This window comes from Schistocerca serialis, chromosome 5, assembly GCF_023864345.2.
Source record: "Schistocerca serialis cubense isolate TAMUIC-IGC-003099 chromosome 5, iqSchSeri2.2, whole genome shotgun sequence".
In the NCBI taxonomy this organism is placed as follows: domain Eukaryota; kingdom Metazoa; phylum Arthropoda; class Insecta; order Orthoptera; family Acrididae; genus Schistocerca; species Schistocerca serialis.
In genome coordinates this window covers 364185139-364208981 of record NC_064642.1, presented here as the reverse complement: position 1 = coordinate 364208981, position 23843 = coordinate 364185139, and the positions used below count along the sequence as shown (strand labels likewise).

General features: G+C 38.2%; 1 protein-coding gene across 3 annotated transcripts in view; it reads right to left on the bottom strand.

Moving 5' to 3' along the window:
• The window catches only part of LOC126481092 (cyclic GMP-AMP synthase-like receptor), an 87084-nt gene extending 69083 nt beyond the window's left edge, over positions 1 to 18001 (bottom strand). For 2 of the 3 annotated variants that reach the window (XR_007587505.1, XM_050104600.1), the window contains exons 1-3: positions 17655 to 18001; positions 1164 to 1282; positions 398 to 568 (exon numbers count right to left, since the gene is read on the bottom strand). Coding sequence is in view for 1 of the 3 variants with exons in the window: in XM_050104600.1 (XP_049960557.1) it covers positions 398 to 568; positions 1164 to 1282; positions 17655 to 17715 (351 nt within the window). In the remaining 2 variants the exon portion in view is untranslated. Of the gene's footprint in view, positions 1 to 397; positions 569 to 1163; positions 1283 to 16670; positions 16709 to 17654 lie in introns of those variants that run through there. The other variant, XR_007587506.1, reaches the window with a different exon arrangement.
• Positions 18002 to 23843: the final 5842 nt, after the last annotated feature.

The window sequence follows — 23843 nt, the reverse complement described above, 5'->3', positions numbered from 1 at the left end:
TGGTTTATATTATAGTTTCATGAGTCCATCATTCCTGCAATTAGTCCAATATTCAATAGGTTCCCTGCATGCAAGAAAAATAATGTGGCAGGAAAAGTGTATCATTTCAAATTAACCCACTGTAAATTGCCCTCAAGTCATGGAAAATGTTAAAGAATACAAACAATGCACATATGAACAATTTAAACATACAGTACTCAGAAATTATTAAGAACACACCTGAAGAAATGTAGAAATGTAGATGTAGGTGTAGAAGAAACTGGCAATGCCACACAGTAATTAATGAAATCATTGCCAGAAGTTTTTAATGACTATTGTAACACATAAATAAAACAAATGCAATTGAAAAGGCATATGAAGATACTTAAGACACAAACTTTCAACAATTAATACAAACCTGAATCTGATTACGAATGAAGGGCAGCTTTATTACAATGTCAACATCAAATTCTGTTGGTTTCCCAACTTTAAGCCCATCCCAGTAACTACCAGCAAAAAATATTCTCTGGTAACACTCATTAAACTTCTTGTCCTTTTCTTTCATTTTCTGAATGATACAATCCAAAACCTGGGGAAAAAAAAATATCTGTGTTCACTGGAACAAGCACGATTCATATACTAAGCAAAACTGCCTGCAATGAACAAGAGGACTAGATGCTGCTCACTCTGCTCTTCTTCAGTGTGGCACACTTTTATCATTCCTTACAACACAAAAACTGAACTGTTTAGATGTGCCTTCCCCACACATGTTTAAAAGGGCCTTTCCCTCCCTTAATCAGTGATATTTGGAATTTTGTCTCCTGAAGATAACTAATAGAGCAATCACTGATCTCCATGTAATTTTAACATTATGTAGTATGTAATGCTATGTTACAATTAGCTCTTGTTCTATAATCTTCTGCAAATAAATATCAAAGACATTCATAAATGTGATTCTCTTATATAATCGGAACACTGTACTTTATCATAGACATTCTATAATGACAGATTTCTTGCTTTACTTTTTCCTTAATACAATCTTTACATTTAAAATGGTAACAACTTCCAATACATATTATACGCAAAATTTGAGAGATTAATTTGAAGTTGTGAACAAAACACAAAAATGCAACTTTTTACTGAATAGCTTACTTGCATTTCTCAGGACTTTTAAAGCACCTTACCGTTCTGAACTCAGCTCCATACTTTTTCATATCGTCATCACTTAATGAAACATAACGTTTATTTATACGTTCCAACAGTTCATTAGCACGTCCAAGTGAACTTCGGGACGGCATGAGATCTGGAAAACAAGAAATTAATGTAAGATTTTTTTAAATATTAGTAGTGTAGTTACTTAGGAACCACATCATTTCAAACTGGTGTGCACCTTAATTCTACCTCCATTTCTTGTTTTAAACAGACTTCTCAAACTAAGCAACTGCACATACATCATTTCCGTCTAATAAACAACAATGAAATAAATATTATTTTACTTTGTTCTACCCTTAGTGTGTTCCAAATTATGAATATATATCAATCTTTCTCTCTCTCTCTCTGTTGTAATGGAAAAGCATCTGGACAGAGAGAAAACTACTTGTCAAAACAGCTCAAACAATCGAAAATTCAGGAGGAAATGTAATAATATTACGAGAAGGAAAGCTGCTACTCACCATATACCTGAGCTGCTGAGTTGCAGATAGGCACAACAAAAAGACTCACAATTATAGCTTTTGGCCATTAAGGCCTTCATCAACAAATCACACACACACACACACACACACACACACACATCACACATCACACATCACACATTGAGGTGTGTGTGTGAGTTGAGTTTGCACGCGCGTGCGCGTGTGTGTATATGTGTCTTATTGATGAAGGCCTTAATGGCCAATAGCTATAATTGTGAGAGTCTTTTTATTGTGCCTATCCAACTCAGCATCTCCGCCACATTGTGAGTAGCAACTTTCCTCCTCATAATATTGTTGTAACGGCTGCTGCACAGGAAGGCACTCCGAACAACATACACCAAAAACACATTTAAAACATAAACCTACAAACCCTGCCATAGTGATCCCCCACAATGACCCCCAACCCCCACATTCTACACACTTTCCAAAACCCATAAACCCAACAACCCTGGACACCCCAATGTAGCTGGTTACTTGCACTACCATCAAAAGACTCTCTGCTCTTTTAGACCAACATCTCCAATCTAGCATCTCATATTAAAGATACAAACCACTTCTTTCACTGACTCAACCATACCCACTACATTATCACCCAGATCCATAATCGTCGCTGCTAACATTATCTCCCTATTCATCAACATTCCCTATGCCCATGACCTTGTCGCTACTGATGACTGCCTCTCTCAATGTCTTTCCAGCTCCAAACTCACAGCCTCATACTTGGGACATCTAATCTTACACATGACTACTATGAAGCAGGTTGGATCCCACCAACCTACTTTGAGTACACCCCTATATCAAATATTAAGGTCCATATAAAATTTTTCCTCACTTTTTTCCCCAGCACATTATGTAAATTGTCAAAATTGTAGAAACAAATTCCCACCCATAAAACTTTACTGTTCAGCTATTCAGTTTGTTGTTCTGATCACAATAAGATAATCCATTCATCAGAAATGATGGCAATCAAAAGTTACTGCAATTATGAAAATTCATACATCCACCGAAAGGGAAAATCCTATGTGCTAATAGGCAAATTTGGCAGGAAAGGTCACTTTCAAATTAAAGAGCTTTTTTCTTCTTTTCCGCAATGCATTTACCTTAGCCCCAACTTAATTAGTTTAAAATTAGGTTTCCACCTAATCAAAACTTTCATTGCCAATTATAGCCAAACCACTGTAAATTTCCAGGATCTGATGATATACTTTGGATTATCTGATTTTTTCGAAACCAATGATGCCCCTATCAATGAGAAAGAGTTGCTAATTAAAAATTTTCAACACACAGGATGTATCTCATGGTCATAAACCTGGGATTCCCATTGCGTAGGCATAAATTTGTATTGCATACTTTATTAGCTGCTGTCCATACCAAATAATATACAAATAAAACTGCCTCGACTGCCATTAAAAGACAAAAATTCCAACCCAGAAAATTTGTAAGCTATTATTAATCAACCAATCTTGCATAACATTCTGGAACAAGTCTTTATAAGGCCAACAATGACGCCAAATTCAGTCGGTCTCACTTCAATTTTCGTTTAATCTGTATTCAGATCAGCACACCTTGTTCCAAGACGTATTTAGTGCCAATATGGTCTTTGTTCACATTAGCCTCGGGACATGCTTGGACTACACAGTCAATTTATCTAATAAAAACTGAATGAACTTATTTTTTATCTATGAGCAGTGTCTCTTAAAACTGATCGATTCTGTTTAGGCGAGTGCTACTGTTGAACATTGTGAGCTTTTGTGAATTACTTTATACAAGTGACGCAACCTCATGTTTTATGTGCACTGTGTGCATTTTTAATTTGAAGATATAGGAGCAATTAAAGCTCCACATTTGACCGTACTTACTACCTGTTTGTAGAAATAATTAGAGAATGTAAGATACCTGGTCATCACTGGCATGTGTTAACGGAGAAATTAAATTTTGGTGAAATTCCCAATTTGAGCTCCTAAAGAGTCTTCCGCTATTTTATTCCAAGATTAGATCTTACAAAAATACTTCATCAAAACAGCACAACTACCGCAGGCCTATAAAACAGCAAGTAGGTCTAGTAATACGGAATTCTCTTTGAGGGAAATACATACAGATAAAGTTCCAGCATGCCGATCAACATTGAAATGGTACCTTCCTAAGTCGACCTGTTTACAGGCCATCTGGACTAAACTTTTCTAATCACCCATAATCCCTGTTTGGTTCGAGTTCAATGATGTTATCTTATAATCTGAAACCAGAGTCGAGATGCACCCTATCTTCATTCCTCCACAACATCAACCCCCATGCCTACTCCCCATTTGCTACAAGTGGTCCTCCTCAGTCCAATGTGCCACATTCCTGGATATTGACCTCCACCTCTGATAGCTCCATTCATAACTCTGTCCATATCAATCACACTAACCGTCAATGGTGCCTGCTTTTTGACATTGGTCATACCTTCCCAAACCAAAAATCACTCCCATATAATTTGCCCACATATTGAAAGCACATCTGCGGTGACGAGAATTTCCATGCCCAGTACACTGAAGATCACACCAATGCCTTCACAGACGATCGCACCAATGCCTTCATGGACAGGTATTATCCTCAAAATATAGACTGCAGACAGATATCCCATATCATATCCCTCACACACCTCCTATTCTCCAACCACCCCCAAGAACAAGTTTTAAAGAGCATCCTCATTGCCATCCAATATTGCCCTGGACTTGCCAGAGCTTCAACTGCTTACCATCATGCCCAGAAATGAATCCTACCAACAATTCTTCCCCATTGTCCCTAAAGTAGTATTCCACCATGTACTCAATCTATGCAATATCCTAATTCATCCTTATCATGCATCCACCTCAAATCTCTTGCCACATGAGTCACATCCCAGTGGAAGACCCTGTTTCCAGATACATCTCATACATCCACCCAGCCACTGTAGTCCAGTTCTGTCACAGACTTATACTATCCCATCAGAGCCACCTGTGAAAGCATGAAAGCAGTCACAAAATATTCCAGAACTACTGCAATTTCTGCACAGCACTCTATGTGGGCATTACCATTGACCAAATGTCCAACTGAAAAAATGGTCACTGTTATATCGTTGCCCAGAGCAGAGTTCACCACCCAAAGGTGGACCCACATCCCACCTGCATCAGGATCCTAACTTCACTCATACTGCAGCAAAATCCTCTTCCCTGCAGTCTCCCCTTCCTCCGTTCTGTCATTCCCTCCCAATACACTATTCACATCACCATCACGCACTGCACAAACTCAGCAGTGCTGGTCCCCATATCACATTCCTACCTCATGCAACTGCCACATTTCCCTCCCAGGAGTCAACTACTCTTCCGTAACCTTCAATCCCATTGCTTGGATTATCTCTGTTCTCACACACTCCACCTGACAGATCCCATCATCCCAATCAAGTTGCAAAAAAACTGCAGATTTGGCACACAATGCTCAGGCAAAGAATTTGGGCAGAGATGTCAATCGAGGTGGAAGTACAGAGGCAAAGATGGTGTTGAATAAAAAGTGAGGTATGAGCGGCGGCAACTTGAAATTAGCGAAGGTTGAGGCCTAGTGGGTAACGGGAAGAGAGGATATATTGAAGGGCAAGTTCCCATCTCCGGAGTTCTGATAGGTTGGTGTTAGTGGGAAGTATCCAGATAACCCGGACGGTGTAACACTGTGCCAAGATGTACTGGCCGTGCACCAAGGCATGTTTAGCCACAGGGTGATCCTCATTACCAACAAACACTGTCTGCCTGTGTCCGTTCATGCGAATGGACAGTTTGTTGTTGGTCATTCCCGCATAGAAGGCTTCACAGTGTAGGCACGTCAGTTGGTAAATCACGTGGGTGCTTTCACACGGGGCTCTGCCTTTGATCGTGTACACCTTCTGGGTTACAGGACTGGAGTAGGTGGTGGTGGGAGGGTGCATGGGACTTACCAACTGACCTGCCTACATTGTGAAGCTTTCAATGAGGGAATGACCAGCAACAAACTGTCCATTCGCATGAACGGACACAGGCAGACAGTGTTTGTTGGTAATGATCCGTTTGTTGGTAATGAGGATCCCTTACCTCAGTTGCCAATTTATAGGGAACTTCACAAATTTGCTACTCTTAGAACTTCTCTTCTTTAAGACTTTTTTTTTTTAATTACGAAAAAACTACAAAGAACAAAACTTGTCTAGCTTGAAGGGGGAAACTAGATGGCGCTATGGTTGGCCGCAAGATGGCGCTGCCATAGGTCAAACAGTAATGTATCACTAAGCAAATACCGTCCGCACTGGCCGAAAGTTACATGATACCACGTACTTACATGTTTGTGACTATTACAGCACCATCTATCAAAAAGCGAAAAAAGTGGTCCAACTAAAACATTCATATTTCTTTACTACTACACGAATATGTAATAAAAAATGGGCGTTCCTATTTAAAAAACCGCAGTTTATATCCGTTTGACCTATGGCAGCGCCATCTAGTGGGTCAACCATAGCGCCATCTGGTTTCCCCCTTCAAGTTAGACGAGTGTTGTTCTTTGTAGTTTTTTCGTTTGATGCTTATTTCGTGAGATATTTGGCCCGGTCACTATCAGTGGACCATGCTGTATATCCATGTAAATAATACACAACTTCTTATAATTTGTAGCAGGGTGTACTTCATGTACCAGAACCATTTCCCTTCTACCCTGTCCCATTTGCAAATGGAACATGGGAAAAATATAGATTGGTACAGCTCCATAGTTCTACGATTTTTTTTTTGCCACTGGGATTTTATCAGCACCTCAGCGATGTTCTTACCCTTACTAAACAAACCCATGATGAAACATGCTACTTTTTTTGAATCTACTATATCTCCTATTAAATCTTCCTGAAAAAAAAAAAAAAAAGACGATGATTTTGGATGTGGGTCCCCTGATGACAAATTCTCACAGAATGGGTAGGGAGGTGGGGGTGTGCAGGGAGGGGGGGGGGGGGGAGGAGACGAAGGTTGTCTGCGCATTCAGAGTAGTCTGTAATGCATTGAAGTCCACTTCCCCTCCCAAAGACTTTAGGGATGAGCCCCAACAGTTCACAAAACTTCAGAACCCATGTAACAGTGGTGTCAGTACCTGCAAGGACGGTGGGCATGTCTCCAGACAAACCAAGAGCTGCCCTGGTGTCAGTATATAAGACACATGTAGCCCAAAGATGCCAATCTGAAAGTGGTACACCACAAATTTCATACGTAGTGGATTCTCCTGCCAATGGAGGGAACTGTGCGTTACAAGGCATGTCCTCTGCGCATTTTGGTGAGCAGCACTTTCTTCCATCGGTGAGGCTGGCATGAAGTTCACTGTGCCTGTGCAGTTGATCTGAGTGACCACAGTTTGTTTTCTGCCACCTTCACACATTCTGTTTCACAATGATGGATGGTATGACTGTCAGATAATGAGATGGCAGCATGCTACGGGATGGCACGTCGACATACGCTTCTTTGGCTGCTTTGTCGGCTACGTAATTTCCCTGTATCCCAATGTGTCCAGGCATGTTCCAGAAGGCGCACTTCGAAAACCCTGTCACGGAAAACAGGTGAACAATTGGTGGTATATTCTTTTTGGGTTCCATCCATACAAAAAATGATAAAACTGTGGTACATACAGTACTTAAAAGTGACAAAAATAGGATTGTAAAAACATAATCTGAAGGACAAGTTTTCTTGTACAGTGTCAAGCTTAAAATCGCTCTGGGTTTCTACAGATGCCAAGGTAGCAATTTTTTTCTTCCCTGGTTGTGTACTCAGAGGTCTGATACATTCAGATCCTTGAGACAGTAAGTAGCATATATCCCGAATGGCTTGGTCGCATGGGACAGATTCCTGAACAGGCGTCAAAGTTAGCATGAACTACCACACTAAATGCCAATGACCAGGACAATGCTGAGATTTTCAGGCCTCTCAAGCCAGAAGTAGGCACCAATGAATCCAGAGTAGTGGTTCACCAACCTCTGCACATAAGACTCTGAACTGGACTGGTCCAATAGGCTCCAATTGATACCGAAATGGCCACATAGAGGACAGTATCTTACATCTTGAGACAAGGAATACAGGCTGATCCATAAACCACACTCTAACCGTGATGACAAATCCTCTACAAAACTGCAAGAAGTGGAACCTGTCAGCTCCCACACCTTTCCACTGAAGTATTTCACACTGTTCAATGGTATGAAGGTCTTTCAGGTGCATGTGCCAGGTTAATTTCAAGTCAAATAGTAGGCCCAAAAATCGAACAGTGCCATTAAAAAGTAAAATATTGTCCCCACTGTGAAATCTGGTTAGTTAAAATTTTTACAAGCATGGTTAATATTGAAGCACAGCCTTCTATGGTGAAAACCTAAAACCCCTTTGTCGACCCAAACTACATCTACATCCATACTCTGCAAGCCACCGGACGGTGTGTGGCGGATGAAGATCAGCCTCCTGATGGTCAGCTGTGTTTGCTTTATTGTCATACGACCAGAGGAAGTGTACAAGATTGCGAAGTCATCCACAAACAAAAGACTGTGGAGACAATGCCAATAATAGCAACTGCAAACCGTGTGACAATGAGTACACAGCTTGGGACCCCATTATCCTGACGCAGCAATCTGACAAGGCATCACCAATGTTATATCGAAAGCACTGTCCCTGTTCATGAAGTTGGTGAAGTATGCTGAACCTCTAAGTGGTGGTGTATGCTTTTTTGAGGTCAAAAAACACACCAACCAAATGGTTTCAGCATAAGAAGGAACCATGTATTGCCATCTCCAGTAGAATTAAGTTATGAAGGGCAGAATAGCAGTGCCTGAAACCACACTCGAGCAGCACATGTGACATCGGGATTCGACTAACCAGATAAGGCAATGGTTGACCATGCATTTGAGAGCCTTACACATTCAATTTGTAAGGGCTACACTGATAACTCCTATGGTCAGTATAATTCTTGCCTGGTTTCCATAATGGAATTAATATTGCCTCCTTCCTCCATCAAACCACATCTGATTGAAAAAAGACAAGAGCTTGCCTTCAGGATCAAGGCACAGACGATGGAACATGTCATAATGAATCTGATCAGGTACTGGTTCAGTGTCTCTGGTAGCGGACAAAACTGAATCCAATTCCCATGTGGGGAATGGAGTGAAACTTAAATGAAAAAACGTTGAAGAAATGAAAAATTCACAATGATTAAAATAGTAAAGAAGATTTTGATGTATTTGTCGAAGAAGAAGTACGCAGAGAACACTTCAGCTAAGAATATCCAGTGCGGGGAGTATACAATTCTCACACACATCGCTGGGACACAGATGCAGAAACCAACATACACCTGACGCTGCAGACACCAGTTGCTGTTCACCGGTGCTGACCTGTCTCCACATCTGCTCACCTACGCAACGAGAATTCTACGCCGGGTGAGTGTGAAACAACACTTGATTGCTTTAGTACAGAGTGGTACAAGATAATGTTGAGTGAACTGTTACTGTGTAACTATCATATTTAAAGTTAGTTTTAAAGTTATTTAAAGTTAGTTTTAAATGCTTACAAGAGCTAAGGCATAGAAAAGTATGGAAAATATACAACAGGTTGGGGAAACCCTAGACCCAGCTATGGCCATTAAAATTAGCAAAGAAGTGCCTGACTGGGCTGAGTTGATAAAATTAAAGATCAAAGTCTTAAGTTAAATTCATTAAGTTCTCAATTAAATACTCAGAGTGCAACTGTAAATATTCAAATGACAAATTTTGGTTTGTTAAATGCCAAAGTAGACTATCAAAGCAAAGAATTTAGTAATCTATGCAAAGGCATGGGTGCTTTGAAGACTGAGTTTGACACTATAAATAATAATAAAGTAGAGAATTTAAAAGGAGAGTTAAAGAGCGAGCTGACAAATTCTTTGACCTCTCATATAAATCATATGTTTACTGACCTTAGTCAGAAACAGAATGACACCTTTCAAGATTTATCGAAAATGTTAGAACTTGACATTGAAAACAAATGCAATAACGTAGAATCAGAACTCATAAAAAAGTTAGGATCTTTTGAAAATGTGTACAATATTAAATACAATGGTGTAAGACACGGAATGAATACTTTGAAAGAGAGTGTAGGTAAGTATAATCATTCAATCGCAAATTACAGGTGTCAATACCCGGGCAGGGAATGTAGAAAGGAATTTCAAAGAGAAAATAGCTAACTCTGATATTATAAATGTAAATAGTTTGGAGGAACAATTTGAGGAAATCATAGAATGAAAGGTTCCAGAGAGAATAACGTCCAGGAACGTATCACCTATTCCTTCTTCCGAACTTAATTATACCAAGAAGGATATGGAGGACCTGTGGAGAGAAATTGAACTTATCCAAGACAAAGTAGAAAAAAGGGTAACTTCACCTAATGTTGTGTTAACCAGTGAAGCAGTGACTGATTTGCAACGGGGGGCTAATTCAGGTTTTTCTAGACAATTCCCAAAATTTAAGCCGGACGGAGATGTGCATGCAACCCATTTGTTGAAAAGATTTAACCTAGCTTTGCCAGAAAATTGGAAAGATTCCAAGAAGATCGAATTTGCTGTGAGGTGCATTCTAGGGGAAGCCTCATAATGGGGAACAGTAAATATTGAGAATCTTTCCTCTTGAGAAGACTCAAAATAAATTTAAAGAGACGTACTGACCAGCCAGTGTTCAAGAAAAGTTAATATCAGATCTGTGGGACCCAAAATATTATAATAATACTTGGAGTATTATGAGGAAATATTTCGATCGGCATTTAACACGAGCAAAATGTTCAGACAAACCAATGGAAGAAGAAGAAGAAGAAGAAGAAGAAGGAGGAGGAGGAGGAGGAGGAGGAGGAGGAGGAGAAGGATAAGTATGTATTTTAACTAGATGACTGCCAATCTATGCAAGAAAATACATCTTACGTAGTGGTTCGAAAACGATAGAAGAGTTGTTGTCTTTTGTTGACACACTTGATGCAATAAATAAGGACCGCAATGAAACTTTACACCAAGGTGAAAGTTCAAACTATAAAAGAAATAGTGGAAATAATTTTAAAAAAGCATGAGGCAAACTTAGCAAAAGTACACCAGTACAATAAGAAAGGTTGTAATGACAATTATCAAAAGAAGCATTCACCTTCAAATTTAGATCCAGTAGTCGGTCAAAAATATTTACCGAGTAACCATAAAACACAGAATCCCCCAGGGACATTAACATTCTGAATTAACAGACGCAGTAATGACCGTCGGATCCCGAGTTGTTTTCGGTGTTTCTTCCAAGTAGTTTCCTGCACCGAATTCCTTTAAAATCTAGAACTATTCTGTGATCTTATTGCTTAGAAAACCATATGAGACTGTGACATAGAGAACAACTTAAGACAATCACAGGAAAAAAAGTGACATCTAAATGAAATAAACTAAACAGAGTATTATATTTGTGGAAAATATAATAAGGTGTCACTAGATAAACAACTGTTATACCATGGTGTATAGATTTTCTATTCTGTATAGAGTATTTTAAACCTTTTATGAGATGTGATATATATGGAAGGGTTTGTATAAATTTTGAAAGGGGTTTCCATAGGGTTACTAGGATTTCGTTCGGGGACCACAAAGGGTGAACATGGGACAAGTCCATTCTGTAAGAGATGATTTAACACCAAACCTCCTCCGGCGTCTCACTCAAGTACCTACGGGGTTGGGATCCTAGGGAAGTGGGGTGGGAAGAGTTTCCTGTCTTTATGGCTATCTTCTTTCTCTTCTTCGATCCTAGTATCCATATCTATTTTTTCCTTTCTTACTTCTCACTTGAGCACCTGTCTATTTTTTCCCTCTTTCCATATTCACAAACTTCTATTGCTGACGTCCTTCCTTATCTTTAGATAAGGAGGCTCAAGAATCAGACTACAAGAACATGCATCCACATATACACAAATATACACTTCTACACAAACACTGAATCACATAAGAGGAAGCCTGTCATGATGTGAGAACTGCCAGGTGTTTTAGGGAAAATAAGTGTACATATGGAAATGTGCGCACATATCTAGGAAGCTATGACGGTTCTACATCAAATACACATAAGGAGAGGTGCACATACATAACAAACAACTATAAAGTAGTAATGAGTAATGTATAAATAAGAGAGAGGTGTGAGCAAAGAAAGAAAACGAAAGTAGGGGTAGAATTTGTCATGTTAATCATTAAGAGATGTTAGTGTAATAAGTGCTCTGATGAATAGAAGGAAGTGGGACATAAATAATATATGCAGACACAGTATCTATTGAAAACATAGAAGTTGATAAGTAGAGGAGGACTCTAGGGAGTAAATTATGAATTAAAGAATGAATGCGAAGTTTAAAATAGATTTATATCTTTACCAGAAGATACACAGAAATGTAGACCATGGTAATGAACCATGAGGCCTACTCAGTAAGAATAAGGGGGGCGAACCTGGCAATCACTAAGTATAAAGGGCAGGCGTACCTACGGGGAGATAGGACGATCTGTGGCCTAAAAAATAGGGATGTTTTGTAAGGGCGTACCTACCAGAATGGAAAGAGGAAATAAGGTCAACCCACAAGCAAGGAATAGGTGCTGATCCTAGGAGAAGGAAACAGTATTGTGACAAAAGTCACAAATTTTATAGGGATTATTCTGCGGAGCATGAATTCTATGAACGACTAGCATTATTATGTTTTGTAGAACTAAATGAGAGTCAAAAGAACACTTTCATTTCGTCCAGAGTTCCTCCAAGCTACAAATGATGAAAATATTACACAGCAGGAAAAAGGTAGTACAGAAGATAAGAATAGAAAATAGATTACTCATATGTCATAAAAATTTGAAGTTTACGATTGAAAAAATGTCCTCACAATTCCTGAATATCAGTAAAGCTAACTAAAACGAGTAAATGCTCGTGTCTTAATAACAAAGTAAAATAAGAAAAGAGTAGAGAAACAGTAAGCGAAAAATTGTTCAAAAGAGGACAGAGAATTGTTACGGAAAGGAAGATATGTATATAAACATATGTAAGAAATATATACTATTAAGATATGAAATATTATTACGAGTGATATTATTTGCATAATTATTATGTATAAATTATCCCGTGTTGGATCGGGGGGGGGGGGGGGGGGGTGGGGGGGGATATGTACTGATTCGAGAATTTCTGTGTAAATTCTAGAACCACTCAGCCTCTACCATCTCGAACACAAAATACTCTGGATATGAGTCTGGGATGGTAAATCCTACCTACTGCACGTCACATGTTTGTATGTGCAGGTTTAAAATCAGTCGCGGGAAGAAAGTAGACGCGGCGGTCGGACGAGACCGACAAGTACCTGTCAGGCAATCCATAGATGTTTTAGTGAGAGTGTAAGGAAGAACCATGGAGTTTACATGCAGCTCTGTGCTTGTTGTGTCATTGACTACTGTTACTAAAACAAAAACAGTTGAAAAAATACTCTTGTAGACTCTTAACGCAACCCTGTTAAGAGGCAAGACTCATTTTATGGTTCATGTTACGAGAGGTCATGGTATCCACGCCAACTTTCTTTTAACTGTAACTCAATTTGTTTCTAACGTCTGATTGTATGAAAGACTTGCAGGAAGTTGCATACTCATGCGGAAAGTTAGATTTTTATTGTGTATGGAGGTCAAATACATCATTAGTTGGCGTAATGTAAAGTTTGTATGTCTACTTATTTCATAAGTACAAGGAGTCTAAAAATTCCTGTACCTAGCATTATTCGACAGAGAAGAAGTCAAGAGGGTTTCCAGCAGCCAGCTATTCAGTAAAGAATAGTGGCTGCAAATTCCAAGTAAGTCATCTCGTAAAGAAGTGAAAGGTGGACTGGGGGAATAAGCCGACATAACCCACATCCACACTTGGACTTTAAGTTGTCAGAACGTTAGAAAGTGGCTAAAACTGGTTATCTACGTAACAAAATGTGTGAGCCAGGCAATAAGGTGTTCTAAAAGGATACTAGTCTCTCAAACATAGAAGATTGTATCCTACTCCACTGACTACGACTGGTAACCATAAAGTCATAGTATCACTACTTGACCTTACAACCACCAGAAGAGATTAGACAGAAGTTTTTATTTTTGAAGTGAAGAAAACAGCAACACTTATTATGGTCGACTTTTATTTTGGCCCCTCTTTCAACTGTAATCTACCGTAGATCCCTAGAACAAAAATCCGTGCCCAATAGTTAGAAGAAAGCACAGATCACACACGACGACAACAAGGTTAACAGAAGCAAACCACTAAAACTACCATCTGATATCCTTGATGTACATTTGTTGGAGAATCTTAGAACATATTCTGAGCTAAAACATAAATAGATATCTCAAGCACGATATCCTCCTCCATGGCAACTAACAGATTCCAAAAACAACAGTCATTTCAAACCCAACTTGCACTTTTCTCATGACATGTTGAAAACCACCGATTGAGATGTCAGATAGATGCAATAAACCTCGATTTTAGAAAAGCGTTTGACTCAGTACTATACCTACGCTTACCATCAAAATTGCAATTGAAAGAGCTATAAAGCGAAATATGTCACAGAGTTGAGGATTTATTGATAGTGAGGATGCATCATCTTTTTTGGATGGAGATTCGTTGACAGATGTTGGAATAACATTAGGTGTGCCCCAGGGAAGTGTGCTGGGACCTCTGCTGTTCATGTTTTAGACTGGTGACCTTACAGACAATAGTAATAGTAATTACAGACTTTTCACAGATTTACTGAAGTACCGTAAGAAAAAGCTGCACAAACATTCAGTCAGATCTCAATAGTATTTCAAAGTGGTGTAAAACTTGGCAACTTGCTTTAAATGTTCAGAGATGTAAAACAGTGCACTTCGAAAAATGAAAAAAATACTTAGTATTCTACAATTACAGTATCAATGAGTCACAGTTGAAACTGGTCACCTCATAGAAATACCTGGATGTAAATCATTGTAGTGATATGAAATGGAATGATCATATAGGCTAAAATGTAGGCAAAGCTGGAGGCAGTCTTTCGTTTGTTGGTAGAACATCAGGGAAAATGCAATTAGTGTGTGAGATCCATATTAACAGTTGTAAATGTGCTCTTATGGTGTTAGGGTCTGTTGCATTGCACATTGATGTTGGTAATAACTTGCGTGATGAACAATGGGATAGAACATGAAGTATCACACAAGTCAGTTGTTGGTATTGAATCAGGGTGCTGGTTCAAAATTTTCTATGGTTCATAAATAAAGTTACCTGATGTTTTATTCTACTTGCTTAGAATTTAATCCCATCACCACATTTTTTTGGCAAAACTGGAAACAAGACATACAAGTAGGTGATCACAATGACAAATATCACATTTTCATGTTTTGGCTTCACCAGCTCACAAGCAAATTCCCACATTCCAGCCTAACCTAGGCCTTGAGTTGCACTACAGGTCAGTCTGTCTGTACATCTAGTTTTTTCTATTAAAATTCATAATGAGCAAATCACCAAAAGTTAATCTGGCACTCTCCATACTGAAAATCTTCTGCCAAAGGAAACCATTAGTTTCAGCAATTCTTGATTGCTCTCGTGTATTATCATCTGATTAGTTACAACGAATTGCCAATTTCAGCACACAATGCAAGAGCTGCCGGCACCATTAAGTACCCTTTAGCTCAAACACAGGATACCAAATGCTTGCAGAGTATGGTGTACATGTAGAATATATTGCTGTTTCTAGACTTTCCTAGTCTTGACCATTAGGTTGGAAATTCAACTGCCATTGCCATACAGTGCTATCTACCAAAGGTCCAATTTAAGCACTTCATTAATGTTGAGTACATACAACATGGAATCTTGCATCAAGCCTAACAGTGTCAATCATGCTGTCACACCATATCAAGAACTGTTTCCACAGCAAGGACGAGTCAATCATGCCGATCATGTGTTCTGAAATATTTAATCATAATTGTACATAATTCCAGCCATTGGGATAGAAAAAATCATTCCAGAGCTTGTCAATAGCTTTCTCAGAAAAGTGCCCTAGTGCTACATTTACCGTACCTCAACCAATATATGTGTTTTATGAGAGCAAAGATAGATCAGCAGCGGTGTGTGAAAGTAATAGTAATACTAGTAATAGTAGTAGTAGTAGTAGTAGTAGTAATAATAATAATAATAACAATGAGTACATGGGATTGCATGAAGTATCCAACGGTGTTTATTTCTTTTTTGCATAATGAGATCGAATCTTGTAGATTATGACAGCCCCATGCTTTTCTCAGTAAGTTCACAGTGAGATTCATCACAGAATTTGGTAGAACTACTAAATAAGAAGTTTTCAGAGGTGTCAGGGAGGGAGTTATTGACAAACACTGGCTGTGTGAGGTACCCACTACCAAAATGTGCACACACAGGATAGATTAGGTGGATTAATAGTGGGACGCAAAGCTTGCCACAATCCAAGGATCTGGCCTTGCCTTAAATGTCCCATATAGGCACATAAAAAGTTATTAGAAACAGAGTATTAGTGTTGTTGCTACCATTAGTCTACTAAATCCAGTGTCACATCTGAAGGCCTGCACATCTGACTCAGTATTTGATACACAGTATGCAGAAACTAATTAGCCTAAATAATATTCTCTTCTTTTGTCTTTATCTTTTAAGTCCTGGCTGAAATTACTATATTATTCCATTGGATTGCACATTTCCCACCAAGCATGAATGGGCAGCTGGGGCAGTCAATATTTTTAACTAGCAGAGTAACCGTGCACTTTGAATTGATCAGTATGCGGTGGATGTGGTTCACTGATATAAATAATATCTTAGTATATGTGTCTAGAAAGTCGTACAATTTGGGCTTCCACCAAAGAATTCTGTTGGCTTTATAGTTTAGTAAAACTACCTCTTCCCAGTCTTATATATTACCTAGAATCAACCTGTTGCGGATAATAAATAGAACAGAGGCAGTTGCTTTTCACACACCAGTCACTTACAAAGATTTTTTGGGCAAGTAGTAGATGGAACTCTTCCGGATTCGCATATTGACAATACTGGAGTAAATGCAAATGTATGCTACCAAAGATGTAACAGAAAAGTACGGGCAATTCAACTAGGCAGCATCAGTTTCTTATTCTGAAGTTTCAATAGCAATTTAAGAGATACTTTTACATGAAAAACGCAATGATGCATCAGTCAATGTTAAATGCCACAACAAACGCATCTGTCCACGGAAATTATTTCCTATTGTATATCCAAGAGCTTGGATTGAAACTTGCAGCCTATTACGTCTGCATGCCTCTAACTGGCTAGCATGTGAAGATAAGTAAATTTCGTCTGAATGAGAGTAACTTTTGTAAAACTGTGACATTTACATCTGAAACGTGATCACTGCAATAACTGTCACAAGTTATGACATGTTTCTGAAAATTATATGCACCAATTACGCAAAGGGAAGTGTCAAATCAAGAAAAACTACTCTACAAAAATACACTGTAATGAGCAGGAACACATTTTAGTTTAACACGATTGAAGGAAAAGAAAGACGAAGATGATGTTACATAAAAACCTAAGTAAATACAACAATTACCATGTGACAATGCACAAATTCATTACATTTCCTTCGGAAAAAGTAACTCGGCTCATTACGTCTCAGCTACCATAGGTGCGTGATTTACTATCATTTTAACAACTACCCGAATGTTTGTACAGATTTCATGTAAACTAACTGCTGAGTCTCCGATATCAACTTAATAACTTCTGCTGCGAGAGATGTTCAAATATTTCTAGGCCAAATGTACTGCGTACCACTGTGTAGTCAGTCATGAACGAATCTGAATGATGAATGTTCAACTGATTGTACACACAAAAACATCTCCACTACCCACTTACAGTAAAATCATTTCTATCGTGTATTATTAACTATTTCTACAGCAAAGTAGCTTGAACTGGCTACATCAAAATGGTACAAAAGTACTCACCACTTTCCGCGAGGCTGCTTCCGCCAAATATATCTGGTGACCGTGGCCAGCCACCCAACATTATTGCGAATTATGCCCGTCTTTATATACAACACACTGCTAACCAGGTTCTCCCCCCCAGTTTCCGTACAAATGTTTCAGGCGTAAATTCGTACTTCCCCCCATTGCATTTACGTGTGAGAAGATGCATAGCGTTAAGGCGCAGTTCATCTGAGCAACAACGAGGATACCGACGCACAGTAACATCCAAAATATGTTCAAAATATTATGTGTAAGTCACTAATAATGGTATTGATGAAATTCAACCGGTTGACACAATGTGGCTTGGATTTCAACTCTGCTCACTGCAAGTGCAATACCTGGCGGTAGAAAATGCTCATGTAACATCGTTGGTGAAAGTATTAATATCTTCCGCGGGTAATGCACTGAATAATGACGCACGTGACATTGACACAGGATGTGGTTGTAAGTTCGCCTGCTTCGAAGTATGATTCATAATCGTATGTGCTGGCATGCTCCCACGAAATATGGTGGTGGCCGAGAGAATTATACATTTTGAGATGCTGGGTTGCCAAATAGTAGTAACTTTTCAGTCTAAATAATCAAGTTAATCGAGTCTTGATTTTCCTGGTAACCGAATCTTTTTCTTTGCTGACTAATAATGTAATTCCAGATGGCTCATGGTTTTATGTAATTTAGTATATTTTTTAGGAGCATATTTGTTGAAGTATGAACAATTTCACAGTTATTCTTTGATATTTTCTCGTTGCTACGTTACACAGCAGGCCTATGCGTTTCTCTCTGTGCGGAATCGTTGTGCAATGTCTTACTTGGGCGTTGGTTGAGGCGTAATTGCAATACCTAATTAATTATTATTACTTGTCTAAGTGAAGCTTCCCAGTTTTAAAGCTAGAAAATATTCACAGAAGTTTCTAGCTATAACAAGAGGTTATGATCGTAGAGCCAGGTTTTACAGAGTGACAATAATTACGGTGGAAAAACGAATTCATAATTCAATACACAATCTACCATAATAGCGCAGGAAACAAGTACAGGGTACCGTTGCTTTATTACGCCAACTAAAGCTATTGGGAATTTAGGACTGATACTCTTTAAATAAGCTGGAATCATTGAGTCTTGTGGAAACCCCCGTCTACTCAAGGTGACACAGCCGAACAACTTGCACAGAAGAAAACTCTTCTGGGATTACATAGCATAAACGACAGGAAGTGTAAGTCGCAAATAAGCTAATAAATTTCACACAGTTACTTGGAGTATGCCAAGACAAGAAAATTGCCAATGACTTGTGGAATTCATTAATACAAGCTTTTGATGGAAAGGTAAGCCCAATGAATTTTTATTACCGGTACGAAAAATTTCGTTGAAAATGAAGTTTAATGTAAATGACGATAGCCACACACTTAAAAATCATTTTCTGGAGTTCGATAAATGTAATGTGAAAGGATCTGGAGCTAATATTGAAGAAACATACCGTGTGCAGTTTGTTACCAACAATGTCTACAGAAAACAAAGTTCTTGCTCCTCTGAAAACCTCGTTAAGTGAGGAATTAATGTTGAGCTTTGTAAAACGTAGCCTACTATATGAAGAAGCAAAACGTAATTTTAATGCTAATTAAGCAAACTGCCATCGTCTACAGCATTTATCTTGCAAGCTTAAATGTGTTCGTTTCAGCCGTAGGAATGCAAGTCATATTAGGGAACACTAAAGAGCGAAATTATCACGAAAACATAGCGACTAATTTGCAAGAAACAAATGGAAGTGAAGATTTTTTTTCTCAGCTGTTGCTGCAACTTTTTCTGATGACAAACCAGAGTGGTTTCTAGACTCAGAGACAACAGAACATTTAGTTAATGTTCCTTTGATGAGAATGTGGGAATTAATGATGCGAAGACAGATACAGTATAATTTTCCATAGAGACTGGTATAGTTTCTGATGAAAATACTGTCTGTAGAAAAATTTCAAAGGAAATGCAGTGCCATATTCAGTAAATAATCTATTGTCAGCATCTAAATTAGAAATGGCTGAGCATTGCATTGGTTTTGAAAGTTTAGTGGGTTCAATTTAAAAAGATGATAGTTATAGCAGTTGATCAAAGAAAAGATTCACGTTTGTTAGCCCTTTTGTTCAGACTTACTACAAGTGTTTGTGTGTCAGACAGGGATATAAACTTGTGACATAAATGCTTCAGACATCTGAACTTTGCAGATTTGTAGGAACTTGGTCATTTAGCAGCGGGACTGGACAAATACACGATTTCTGAACCTGTAAATAATTATTTGTGCTGCATAGAAGGTAAACAAACACAGGTAACACATATTCAATCTCGCATTTGAGGCAAATGACCAGATGTGCTTGGCCCTATAACACCAGTCTCTTTTGGTAGAAAGAAATACACCATAGTAACTTCCACAGGCGATTATACGCACTTTATAGCACCTTATACTCTCCAATTACAGTCAGTAATTTAAAGTACAAATAGCTACTGCTTGATTTCGCAGGAAAATCATCAGATGTGACAATAGTCGTGAATATATTTCAAATTAAATTATGAGGTTCTTCAATGAAAAGAGCCTGCAGTTCGAGTTTACCGTAAGGTACATGCGTCAGAGCAAACCTGAGTGGCGGAGTGACTAAATCACACTGTCGTTGAAAAGGCTCATTGTATAATTATCACATGCAAACTTGGGAAGCAGTTTTGATCAAATGCGGTAATGATGCCTGTTCTTATCATTTATTTTACTGTTCCATTAGTTGTAGATGGAGAAATTTCACCAATGGTACAATATGGAAGGAACCCAAATTTGAGTGAACTACAAGCATTTGAAGCATTGCATACTTGCACACTCCAAAACAATCAATGGCAACTTGAATGTCAAGGAAGACTGACAGCAGATCTTTAAAGCGTTTTGTTTCTGTATATTGTCCAAATGGTTATAGACCAGGCCTGTTCACTGATCTGCTCGTAAGAGCTGGCTCTTTTCCACACATGTGAGCAATCGAATGGTTCACCACTGCTTTGTAGCCCCACACACGTTCACAGTGGTACTGCAAGCGACAGATTGCTGCTGTTTGTTGCTCATGTGCTGGTTGGTAAAGTGAAGTGGGAGAAAGGGAGTGGCATCAGAAATCAGAACAAGATAGCATCACAATGGGTCTAATTTCTTCATATATTCTACAGAGATGTTTCGCATCATTTCACAGGGGCTCATTACTGTGCTTCATGGCAAATTTATTTTGTTAGATGGTTGCACTTATTACAAATGATAGTAAAATTAAACTTAAACATCTTTCAATATTTTGACGAAACAAAGAACATGGGGCAGGTAAGTGCAAAACACTATATTTATTATGACTGATGCAGCCTTGTTATGAATACCATTTTAGGATGAAATTTGAATTGACATAAAGTGTAAGATGGGCGTTTCATTTTGATTTGTGTATGTTATTGATGTGCACATCAGAGAGAAAGAGAGAGCAAGTTATGTTACTGTTGAACAATCTTAGTACTCATTGTGAAACTTTCTTTGCCTCTGTGCAGTCTGATACATTCTTAGTTCAAGTCTGATAGATGATGAACGTATTCAGCAGTGTTATGTTGACCTGTGATTGTATCTTTTGGACAAAGAAAACTTTATTGTAAAGGACCAATGGCTCTGAGCACTATTGGACTCAACTTCTGTGGTCATCAGTCCCCTAGAACTTAGAACTACTTAAACCTAACTAACCTAAGGACATCACAAACATCCATGCCCGAGGGAGGATTCGACCGTAGCGGTCGCGCGGTACCAGGCTGTAGCGCCTAGAACCGCTCGGCCACTCTGACCAGCTTGTAAAGGACAGCTAGGATGAATCCAATGCATGTATTAAAGGGCGAAAAGAATATCAGTTTCGAATAATTTTTTTTCTCAAGAGAACAAGTTTGACGTAAGATTGCAGCACTGCACGGCTATTTGTTGGAATGACTATTGTCAGCTAGTTAACTTTGTTCACTTACTCAGAACTGAGAGAAAGACCACTCCACTTCCCTGAGTCATGCATTATCATATCAACTGATTAAGCTGTTTCGTTTTTATAGAAATTCTCTGGTAACGCTGAACCCTTTTTAAATCATTGTCACTTTATTAAGCATAGTACTGTTCAGACCAACATTATGTGGGAAGATCACACAAAGTTTTACTCTGTGTTTTGGAATACATGCTTCATTCTAAAATCGTTGTCTGGGAATATCATTTCATACAAGTAATTACTCTCCCCATCCCACTGTTTAAAGAAGCTGTATCGTTACGCATTACCACATTGCACCATGTTGTGTGCAACAGTCTGAATATTGTTTAGAAATTTTATTTAAATATGGAAATCTACCTTAGCCGCTGCCTGCTTGTTTTCGATAAATTTGTAACAGCATTGTCAAGATGCAAGGTAAGTAGAAATTTTTGTTATGAACAGATAACTGTTTTACTTCAGTTGCACATTTAATGTAAACACAAGTTGTATTCAGACCAGTTGCAGTTCAGTTAAAATTATGTTCTGTTTAGTCAAAGGTTAGCATACGAGTTTAATCTGGATACCAGTTTGTGGGTATATAGTTTTTGTAATACATAGACATTTTATGGAGTGGGAGGAAAATTTGGGCTAAATTTCATACAGAAACACATAATGGGGAACTTCTGTATCTCAACGTTTTATGCCACCATAGTTCATTGGTCCTTTTGGTAATTTGTAGTCAGATAGTAATGGATTTCTCGAAAGCAAAAAATTCTGTTGCACTAATTTTACTAATGTTTTACTTCTTTTTCAGGCAATTGATCTAAAATTTTATGTTTAGTTTATAGAATTTTGCTCTTGTGACGATTATCGATTACTTTATTATGTTAATAGTTGGCATAATAGTAGAGGTTCTGTGTGGATTTCATTAATTGATGAGTATTTGCAAGCACAATAGTACAGTTTTTCTGTTTGGTTATTGCAGCAATTTCGTTTTTCAAAGAAATAGTATTTAATCATGTTTGACACAACAGTGTAGCAAAAGACTACAGAAAGTGTTACAAAATAATGAGTGGGTACAGGATGAGATAAACCACTTTGAGCAATTAGCAAAAACCAATGGTTTACATGAGACTTCAGGTAACTGCACGGATCCAAAATAATTAACCAATAAAGAAACAGAACAAATGATGGGTAATGAAAACGCAAAGTTGAAGTTGAGTCTGTCGATGATAAGTCGCAACAGTCTAGTGAAAGCTCACAAAAGTCGCCACAGTCATGCAAAATTTTACAACAACCAGTAGAAGATATGTCAGAATCTGGTTTTGCATCAATTTCTTTTGAACAGCCAGAATGCACAGCACCTTCAGTGAGTAATAATATGGTGTCAAACGACGCCATTCTGGTACATTTGTTAGAATCAATTTGTGGGATGTTTGAAAACTCACAGAAAGAAATGGGTAAAATATTCGAAAAATTGCAGGAAGAAAATTGTAAATCACTAAGGGAAGAAGTAAATAAATCACAGACTCAAAATAAGAAATTTCAGGAAGAGAACAAAACAGTGCTCCAACCAATTCTTAGCAGTTTTGATGACAGATTATGTAACCTGGAAACTTGAAAAGAAATCAGCAATATGACAAGGCCGAATTGTTGGCTAAAATTAACACTGTAGTTCGAAGTGCGATAGTGACAGAGATGAGCGAACAATGCAAACAGCTTGACACAAGATTTAATTAAAATAGCGAATGTATGACAACCTTAACAATTAATTGTGGAGAACAAAAGGAATGGTTAAGTATGGCCAAAGAAAGGATGGATGACTTGACCACTAAACTCGCAAATTCATCAACCAGTGCAGACAGAGATTCAAATGATACAATGCCAGTACAATTTTCAGACACAGCAGAATATCAGTCATTAACAAATTTGAAGACAACCAGGAGAAAATTAATTGGGAAATAAGCATTATAGGAACATTATGAATGAAAAAGTCGAATGTATTGAAAGAAAGCTTCATGACCAAGACAAAAAAGGACGAATTTAACTATTTACATTCATATTAAAAACACTTTAGTTACCATGTAAATTTATGACATTTAGGTGATTTTCAACAACAATAATACCAGACAACCAGATATGATGCGGTGCATAAATCATTACTTATCAAACCCATACAGTC